General features: G+C 39.7%; 1 protein-coding gene across 1 annotated transcript; it reads left to right on the top strand.

Annotated features, from left to right (window-relative positions):
* The first annotated feature begins 212 nt into the window (after positions 1–212).
* On the top strand, positions 213–2,077 carry LOC146658096 (granzyme K-like). The gene is made up of 5 exons (XM_085426554.1): positions 213–276; positions 458–602; positions 977–1,112; positions 1,559–1,828; positions 1,925–2,077. The coding sequence occupies exons 1-5, from the start codon at positions 213–215 to the stop codon at positions 2,075–2,077; spliced, it is 768 nt and encodes a 255-aa protein (XP_085282680.1).
* Positions 2,078–10,469: the final 8,392 nt, after the last annotated feature.

Here is a 10,469-nt window from a genome sequence, read left to right as displayed (position 1 = left end):
TTGTTCTGAAAGGGGGTGGAGTTGGGGGAGTTGGGGGTGTAGATATTACTGATACTCCTGACCATAGATTTGAAGGTTTGAGTGAGTGTTGTTTTGCTGACTCATTCGTTTCCACGGTCAGACCACATCCTTTGAGCTGAACATATAAAGCTGAGCATCACAGTGAGTTTCAGTGCATTCAGCGTCTGATCAAAGAGAGGGAAGAAGAAGAAATGTCCTGCCTGAAGAATTTCAGTCTTCTCATCTCATGTGTGCTCCTCTTCATCATCCAGCCAGGTGAGTGATGTTTTCTACTGTAATTTATTTACCTATTGGTAATTTTAATCTTCATGTAAACGAGCATAATGCAAAGTCACACTGCTGATCTCCTTCAGTGTTGCAGAGCAGTTGGTGCAGTGTGTTTGTTTCACTCATCTTTTCTTCATTCATGTGTCCTGATATTTTGTTTCTGTTTCAGGTCGTGGGTCTGAGATTATTAATGGGAAAGAAGTCAGGCTACACTCACTGCCTTTCATGGCTTATGTGAGAAGTGTGACTAATTCTTGGTGTGGAGGGACATTAATCCATCCACAGTGGGTGCTGACAGCTGCTCACTGCACTGGGTAAGAATCTGAGGTCCTATTTTCCTCAATTTTAAAAATAATGCAGTATTTATTTTCAACAGACTATTATTCCTTCAGTAACTACCCAGAGGTCACTGCCCTCACCTGTGGTCACGAGCTCTGGGTAGTTACTGAAAGAATGAGATCAGGGCCAGAGCAGCAGAAATGTGCTTTCTGTAAATTTAAATTTCTTCATTCAGCTTAAAAAGAAAAAATAACGCAGATTCACCCAAAGCTCAGTAACAGCTATAACCCAGCCATATGTAGTAATACACAATAATAAGGAACTATGATGACTGTTTTAGAAGCCGCTGACCTGTTAACCTTTTAAATATGTAAACCTTCATCACCAGATTGTGTTTTTTCTTTTGCAGGAGTTACTGGGTGATGCTGGGAGCCCACTCCAGAACGAAAAACGAACATTCCAAGCAACTCCGAGTCGTCGAGAAAAGTTTTCCTCATCCTGACTACTGTTGTGCAAAGCACGACAATGACCTCATGTTGCTGAAGGTAAGGTGATATATCAGGGTCTGATACAAATGATGTAAATGCACTGCTTCTTATTTAGCACCTTTCTACTCTACCTGAGCTCTCAGAGTGTTACACAACATGGTTACACTTGTTTTCTGTGCTTAAGTGCTTTCTAACACTGACACACTCACACTCTAACGTAGCATCAGAGAGCATCGTGGGGTTCAGTATCTTGACATGCAGACTGGAGAGACCAGGGATCAAACACCAAACCATCCGATTAGTAGATAACCTGCTGTACCTCCTACAGCCAACTCAGGTTTTGCTTACTTAACTAAAACTTAGTTTCATTCTTTAAATTATAAAATATATTTCAATGTGTGTATAGACACGTTTCAACACATCACTGCACATATTTTATATTTTCAAAGCAAAGTATTATAAATAAATGAGTGGTGATTCAAGACTAAATTTTTTTTTATCAGCTTAACAAACCGGTGTTGGAAACCAGGGCAGTGAAGTGGCTCGAGTTTGGCAACACTGTGAGAGACCCGGCAGCTGGCAGCACGTGTCTGGTGGCTGGATGGGGACGAACCGAAACAAAACGACCATCAGACGTCCTCAAGTCTGTCAATGTGACTGTGGTCGGCAGGCAGAAGTGCAACTCTCGTGATTATTACAACCACAGACCTGAGATCACCAAACACATGATATGTGCTGGTTCAGATGGTACAAACGTCGCTGATACCTGTCAGGTACGTATGAAGAATACATGTATTTTTCCTTGTTTGAGGTAAATGTTCATTCAGCTCAACACCTGAAACACTGTCATGTGTTTGTTCTTGCTGCAGGGGGATTCAGGAGGGCCGCTGTTGTGCGATGGAGCGCTGGTTGGAGTCACTTCTTTTGGAGAGGATTGTGGTGTCATTAAAAAACCTGGAGTCTACTCGTTTATCTCAGGGAGACAGCTGTACTGGATCAAAACCACGATGAAGTTATTCTAAATGTGTGAAACCACAGCATGATTTGATGTTACATCTGTCAGTGTTGTCTCTGTAGACCTTTATCCATTTCATTGTTCCTCTTATAGTTTATGATAATTTAGTTTCTGCCAGCTTGCTATACTTTTTTTTAAATAGATTCTGCACTTGGTTAGTCCACTGCATGAACCACATTTTAGTCCTACTGTGAACAAAATTGGAAACACTGTTTGAAATTTTACCATCTTTCACCACACAAACCAGACAGAAACATGGTTGTATTTAATCATCATTTTTCCAAATAATTCAAAGAACTCCCAGACATGAGTGCTCCTGGTTGGTGCAGATGAGTGCGGCTGCAGTAAAACCAGGGAGAAGCAATTTTTATGTGCACACAAAACCCACGATTGTAATATGAAACAGAGATTATTCAGACTGTCAAACAGACAGATTCAGCAGCTCATATACAACCAACTGAAACTGAAGATGAGGCTTGTGGACAGGTTTGTTGAAAAAGACAAAAAAAACTTGTTTTCTTCATTTTGCATTACTGTTACTTGAAAACCAAAAAAACAAACATCTTTTTCTACTTTCTGCTTTTTCTACTTTCTAATAAAGCTGGAGGCATGAATAAAAATACACATTTGCTGTCTTTTTCTTTGATTGTACTGCAGTTTCAAACTGTACCTTTCAAAGTAGCATCGTTAATATAATGAGTTTACAGTTACAGTCTAGTTTGAGGCCTAAGAAACATTTTTACTGCTTTTTTCAACTCTTTTGATCAGCTGTAGATTTTCTTGTACAAAACTTTTCTTCAGAAGAAATGAACACAGAGAATATTCACTCATGAGAAACAAAGGAACCTGAGAAATACACAACTGACAGCTTCACATGTTGAGGATCTCCTCCTCCTTAGGATTCAGTGACATGATCTTCACACATTCACCTCCATCAACTCTGTCTTTTGTCATTGATTACTTCCACAAATCCTGATTCATTTCTTTCTTTTTGTTAAATTGGCTGAAAGTATCAGTCATATACACGTCTGCACCCAGTGTCCTCTATAGTATTTATGATAATTTGACCACAGGCTTTGAAACAATATCAGCACTCGATCAACAGTTGTCTCTGTGTGTGTTGCCGCGATCACACAGTTTATAAATATCATTACTCAGAAAAGAAAGAGTACTTTTTATTTGAAGTAAATACTTCAGTCAATCATCTCATATATCTTATGATTCTTGGTACTTAATCAAGACTGAACCAATCATCTGAGAGAGTTTGGGAACAAACAGAAACACGTGTATGCTATGATCAAACTAATCCTTTCATTAAAGGACCGAGGAAGAAGAAAATACCTGTCCTGCACAGAGCGCAGCACTCGAGTCTTGTGTTAGTCATAATAATGTGTGTGTTCATTTATTCCACTGCTTGAATGCCAGTTTAGCTCCTTAGGTAGATGTTTTTATATAATTATTGTTATCATTAATTATCATTGTTACCAGTATTGCTGTGAATTTGGTGGAACTTACACAGTGCCCCCCAAAATATAGCAGAGACTGCCACCTAATGGTGGAGTATAAAACTACATGTCAGTTACATGTAGTTGTCTTTTGCAGGAAACCTTTTCATAAATATGTTTAGAAGAAAACAAATGAACAAATTATTGTTTCACTGAACTTAAAATGTAAAATAAAGGCAGTGACATATTAATTTTTGATGCCACAGAAAGACCTTGTAGCTGCTGTAGCAACCATATACACTGTGTGGTGTGTGTTGTTGCGTGTCTATTCCTGGATTTATGGTTGTCATGTGGAAAGTGTTGAACGAGCAGGACATGTGTTCACTCGGTCGCTGGTGTGTCAGCAGGGAGACTGGGTGAGTAAGGGGAGGGTGTTTCTTGTTGACCGCTGTCAGTCATCTTGCTAAGTTCAGAGCACCTTGGAGTAGCTTCCTTTTGCTCGGGTTGACTGCAGCATTGATGGATTATTAAACATGCAAATAAACAATTTATGGACCAGTTCTTGGAAACTGGATCAATTTGTTGGGTTGTTACGAGTCATTAGAGCAGTAGTCCTTACTTCAGCCTCATGTGGCTAAATTGGTCATGACAGCAGCATTTTGAAAGAGTTCTCATACAAACAAAGAAAGTATTCGTTTTTTTACTTCTGTGTCTCGCTTTATTGAAAAGCACAGAATATACGTAAAAATGTATTGTTTTGATGTTTCCAAGCACAAACACTCAAATTTAGACATAAACAAACAAGGAAGCATGTGGAAGAATTTATCCATGTCAACAAATATGTTCAAGCTTAACTTTGAGTTTACATTTAAAATACACCAAGTAGTGAATCTGTTTGGCTGACAGGCTGGATAATCTCACTTTGTTGTTTTACCTTCACGGGTTCCTTCATAATCTGCAGCAAACAGGAGCACTCATCTTCTTAGAGTTAATCTAAGTTAGCTAGAAAAACAGAAATTAAGATTTCTACAATTTGCAGGCTGTTCAACTCTGACTCCAAAGTCTGTGCAGCTTCTCAGTCACCCAGGTCATGACAGTCTTAAGAGCTTGAAAAAAAGATGACTTTCTTTAAGGCTTTTTTCACCTCTCATCCAAGAGGCTTGTTTAGTTCAGAACTGCTTCAAAGATGTCATCACCTCCTGGCCTTTGCAAAGAATACAAGGTTAAAACACATGTAGACTGGGTACTTTGTCAGGTCTGGGATCTATGTGCATCCAGCTTTATGTACCCTCTGCAGTGATATGAACTTCAGTGTTTACTATGCATAAAAGCCAGATCCATGCATCTCCTGTATTGTTTAAACGAACATGATACTCTCAGCTCCTAACACTTCCAAAATCCAGTATAATTCTCACTTGCAATAGTGCGGTTGCATCTGATTTTGGTAACATGTCTATTTATTGATATTTATTTCTGTTTGGCATTTCCTGTTCTTATTACATCTGTTTTAGATGTCTGTATGTGTGTTTGTATGGCATGCAGGTGGTAGCATATTACCTTTTGATTAGCAGCTTGTTTACTGCACTGCTTCACCACACATGAGATGAAGATATTCAGATGTCTCAAGCACAACAGTTTCTCGTATCTCTGTTTTATCAGGTGTTGAATGCAATGAAACCCAATATGGCACAAAGCCTTTTTGTGTTGATCGCAGCGATGGGAATAACAGAGTTACAGTTTTTCTCAGTCGCTTTGGTGCATTTCTCACAACAGAATTGAACTCTCCACCACTACTAAGGCACTTCTCAAAACAATTAGTGCAAACTGCAAAACATGGTGGATAACTTGCAAAAGTGAGTCACTCCATCAAAAAGAAAAGTCAGGTGTCCAAAATAAGTTGTCAATGCATCAACAACAAATCCCTTGAGCAAAACAGATAATACATTCATCAAAAGCAAGTACTTATATCAATCAAAGTGTCAGGGCTGTCACAATTACAAGTCATTACACCAGCACCTTTGGTCACAAAATCAAATGGTTTGAACATGTTCTCATTGTGACGGATTTCTTTGTAGGTGCTTCCCAATGACATGTCAAGTCTGGACAGCATGCATGGCATGTTGAAAACCATAAATTGTAAAGGAAAATCAAGACACTCCATATGCACTCTTGATAATATTTAATTGAAACTGTTCACAGCATTGTGCAAACTGGGGAAATACAGTAAATCAAACATTTTACAGCAAACATAAACTCACTTAGACAGTAAACCTCACTCCAGTGGTTATGAAACAAAAAAACAAAACTGAAAAACAGACACTGCTGCATATCAATCATTGATATCTAGACGCTCCCGTCTGTCTGCCCACATATTTGCATCAACATCACAGCGAATGTCAGCTCTATCGATGCATCGGGGAAAGTATCTTCTGGAGTGTCAACTCCACTCTCTGCAGGACTCTGCTGTGATGTCATCACAAGCTGCATCCATAGCTGCTAGCAGGGTCATTTGGGTATGTGGATGCCTGTCATATACCTTCCACCTCCAGAAAGAGAAAAACTCCTCAATTGGATTTAGGAATGGAGTGTAAGGAGGAAGAAACTCCATAAGTATCCTGTCGTGTGCTGCAAACCACTGCCCGACTACAGCAGAGTGATGGAAGCTAACATTATCCCAAACCACTACATACATTGTCCAATTGTCACCAGGATCATCCCTTTCATTTTGTGGGATTAGGTCCCTATAAAGAGCGTCCAGAAAAGCCAACCGGTGTTGTGTATTGTATGCACCAATACGAGGAATATGGGTGTGAACGCCATTTTCTGAGATTGCTGCACACATTGAAATATTTCCTCCTCGTTGGCCTGGGACATCAATGGTGGCTATTTCTCCAATGTGATTTCGTTCACGCCTTTTGCAAGATTGAATCCCGCTTCGTCAAGATATACAAACGTGTGCAGGGGTTTCATGGAAACTCCTTAAAAATAGGGTTTTCAAAATGGGTGTACAAAGTGTTTGACAAGATGTTCAACAATTTTGAGTGCACTGACACAAGCAATGAAATGAAGACTATTAGTTGTGAGGACAATGACTATTCAGCCGGTACAAGTATGAATAATTGTGACATTCATGATAAAAGAAAGGAGATAGTGATGAATAGGAAGTCAAACGTGACCATTCTTTAGATATTTGTACTCACTCAACTGCTTCATGTCCAAAGGCATTTGCCTTTGGACGCAGTGAACGTGAAACCGCCACAGGGTTGTGCCAAAACGACTACATGTTGTGGTGGTTGAACTAACTGTTGTGCAATGTTTAATTCTGTTGTGAGAAATGCACCAAAGCGACTGAGAAAAACTGTAAAAGTAATAGAGTCACTAACTCCATTACTTTTTTCAGTAACTAATTACTATTTCTATCATTGCAATGCTGTTACCATTAATAAAAAGAAAAATGCAGTGCAGGGCAATCACATGAGTGCTGCTCATTGGCTGAGGGAGAATAAAGTAGTCATGGTAAACCAATCACATTATCAACTTAAGATGACATAGAAACAAGATGCTGTGTCTCTATTTTTGTGTTAAAAGTATGGACTTTAAACTATATTAGGGTTACAAATGGTACAAACATCGTTTTCTAAGGACAGCGCTGGCAAGCACTCTCTGCATGCAACCAACAAAGAAAGGAAAAGAAAAAACATCGCTTTCCTATTGGTGGAAAGATCAATCAAAAAATGGCAACATGGCATTTGGTTGTTTAGGAAGAGGGGAACGTTTTGGGAGTGACGGCAGTGAGAGAGAGCAAGTTTTGAGATGTGAGAGATTTGTGATGTTTAGTGTGTTTGGAGTGTGTACCGAACAAGGCACGATAAATAAAATCAAAAGTAGTCAAAAACGGCCAATTATACCCAGGACCCCAGAAGGTCAAGCATTTTTTTGAAGTACTGCATTAGTTATCTTTCCTAGTAATTAGTTACTTTTATAATATTGTAACTCGGTTAATTTTTTGAAGTAGTAACTAGTAACTATAACTAGTTCCTTTATCAAAGTAACTTGCCAAACACTGGTTGAGCCTAAATGATGTATCCTGCCCACGAGTCATCAAAAATAGATGTGAATGTGGACTCGTGCATGTTGATACTGTTGTGGTCAATTTTATCAAAAACAATGATTTTTTTTGTTGCTATGTGATGGAGGGAGTAAATAAATAATAATGATAATGATGGATTGCATTTATATAGCGCTTTTCAAGGCACCCAAAGCGCTTTACAATGCCACTATTCATTCACTCTCACATTCACACAGTGGTGGATATTGTACAGTAAATAAATTTACTGTACAATACAAAGCGCCTTGAGGTGACTGTTGTTGTGATTTGTCGCTATATAAATAAAACTGAATTGAATTGACAAATAAATATAAGTAGTAAAAATTAGCGCTGTCAGCGGTAATCTCGTTAAAATGATTTAACCGCATGACTTGACCGCATTGACGCGGGCCTGTTAACGCCGTCAGCGAGTTAACAGGCATCGTGCCGTGCGAGGCGCTGCATGGAGCTAACGCATTAACGCTGTGCAGCCCTCGCACAGGGCGATCCACATTAACTTGCTAATGGAGATTTGCCGCATTAACGTCAGTTAATGTCATTTTAACGAGATTAATGCTGACAGCACTAGTAAAAATAAATATTAGCATACACCCCACAAATACCAGCAAACTGTTCTTGTTTCCTTGTTTTCCTTCCTTTCTTTTTCAGTTCCTCTATTTCATAGGGAGCTACTAGTAGTTTCGATGTTAGTCTAGCCATAGCCCCTCTCACTGGGATTAAATGTATAGTATAATTCCAAAAATCTCCTATTTTATTTCCTTTGTACACTTACGGCTTCTTGTTCCAATAACCCATTTTTCACGCCTCCTCATGAGTGACAGCTGTAATTCACCTGAGATCAATTGTTCAATTTCGGAGACATTTCCAGGAACAATGATACAGAAAGGTATAGGATTTGCTTGACAGATGGCCAATATTTGGCATGTGATAACTAGTTCAACAATTTTGTGTGTGATGACTCAAGCAATGGATGTATGACTATTAGTTTTATTGGGAACGACTATTCAGCATCCATAGGTATGATTACTTTTGACTGACATGACATAAGCAAATGGAAATGTCAGAAAGCAGCAGGGAAATGTATGGAAGCAACTGATTCATGTCCAAAATCATTTGCAGTTTGTTCAGAGAGAGGAGAAATTGCTACTATGATGTGCACAAATGACTGAGTGTTGTGGAGGTTGAACTAATAGTTATGAGAATTTCAATTCTGATCTGAGAAACGCACCAAAGCGACTGAGAAAAACTGTAAATCTAAAAATGCAGTTTAACCAGCCACAGCTGATTCTCATTGTAGAGGAACATCTGCACAGGTGTTACTCCTTCAATTTCATTACAACAGGAGACAACTGCTGAATAGGTTTGTTTTGTGATGTAAACATGGACCCAGCCAGAAATGGAGAAGTGGCTGAAAGAGGAAGAAGAGTGGCTGGGAGGGGGCGAGGAATACGTATGTGTGGTGGAAGAAGAGGAAGATCAAGAGCTGTAGTCTCAGATGAGATCAGAGCTACTGTAACTGATCATGTAGTAAATCATGGTCACTCAATGAGAGAGGCTGGTCAGAGAGTGCAGCCAAATCTGCAACGCTCTACAGTGGCATCTATTGTTAGAGTTTTCTGGCAAACTAACAGGTAACTTGTATTCTGCAGGGGCATTTGCACATTTCAGAAGTAAATAAGCTTTTGTGTAATTGTTGTTGCATTTCTGCTTAGGACTCAACGGTTACCTCACACAGGAGGGAGAGGACGGATGTTCACTGATGTGCAGGAAACTGCCATTGTTGATATGGTCATCAGAAACATGGGATAAAACTCACTGAAATTAGACACAGAGTCTTGGCAGACAACGTTACTTTCACAAACATTCACAGTGTAAGCATAACAACAAAATCTAGAGCCCTGAAAAACATCAGGTCAGGATGAAACAGTTGTACACTGTGCCTTTTGAGAGGAACTCTGAACATGTCAAGCAACTCAGGAACCAGTATGTCCAGGTAAGATCAGAATAAAATACAGATCTGTTTTTGAACAAAACCAAACACACACAAAGACAACTTTTACAAATTTACTACTGTAACAGCTCATGTTGCCCTGTGGATTTATGTTAGAGAGTCATGGAGATTGAAGGCAGGCAAAACACCACATTTTCATCTTGGTGGATGAGGCAGGTTTCAACTTGGCCAAAGCACGGCGACGAGGGAGGAATGTGATTGGGAAGAGAGCCACAGTGAAAGCCAACATCACAATGTGCGCAGCAATATCCACTGATGGACTGCTGCTACACAGACCACTGATTGGGCCATACAACACTGAACGGCTCCTTGCGTTCCTGCATGATCTCTATGGAAGGGTTGTGCTAGGTGAGGAAAGGGATGCAGAGAGAAGGAATCAGCCAACATTTAGAACTGTATGGGACAATGTGGCATTTCATCACTCCCGTGCAGTCACCGAGTGGTTTGCAGCCCATCCCAGAATGGAGTCTCTTTTCCTCCCACCTTACTCTCCATTCCTCAACCCCATAGAGGAATTCTTTTCCTCATGGCGGTGGAAGGTTTACGACCATCATCCACATGATCAAATGTCCCTCCTGGATGCAATGAATGCTGGATGCCTGGAGATGTCAGCAGAAGATTGCCAGGGATGGATCAGGCATGCCAGAAGACTCTTTCCCAGGTGTATTGCCCTAGAGACATAAGATGTGATGTGGATGAGAACCTGTGGCCAAATGGAGAAGACCGAGTAGATTAGCATTACTATTGTATGTGTATCAGTGGATGGTGTGTATACAAATTCTTGTATTTTGGGATTACTTAGTGCAAAAAAATAAAAATACATAAACAAATATTA

Source organism: Rhamphochromis longiceps, linkage group LG12 (assembly GCF_057381845.1).
Source record: "Rhamphochromis longiceps isolate RC_006_pf linkage group LG12, R_longiceps_female_GT1.1, whole genome shotgun sequence".
Lineage (NCBI taxonomy): Eukaryota > Metazoa > Chordata > Actinopteri > Cichliformes > Cichlidae > Rhamphochromis > Rhamphochromis longiceps.
The sequence above is the reverse complement of the archived record's forward strand: the minus strand, read 5'-3'. Positions and strand labels throughout refer to the sequence as shown.

Coding starts and splice junctions, on each gene's coding strand:
- LOC146658096 (XM_085426554.1), top strand. CDS start 213: ATGTCCTGCCTGAAGAATTTCAGTCTTCTCATCTCATGTGTGCTCCTC. Junction 603..976: donor ACAGCTGCTCACTGCACTGG/GTAAGAATCTGA, acceptor TTTCTTTTGCAG/GAGTTACTGGGTGATGCTGG. Junction 1,829..1,924: donor ACGTCGCTGATACCTGTCAG/GTACGTATGAAG, acceptor TTCTTGCTGCAG/GGGGATTCAGGAGGGCCGCT.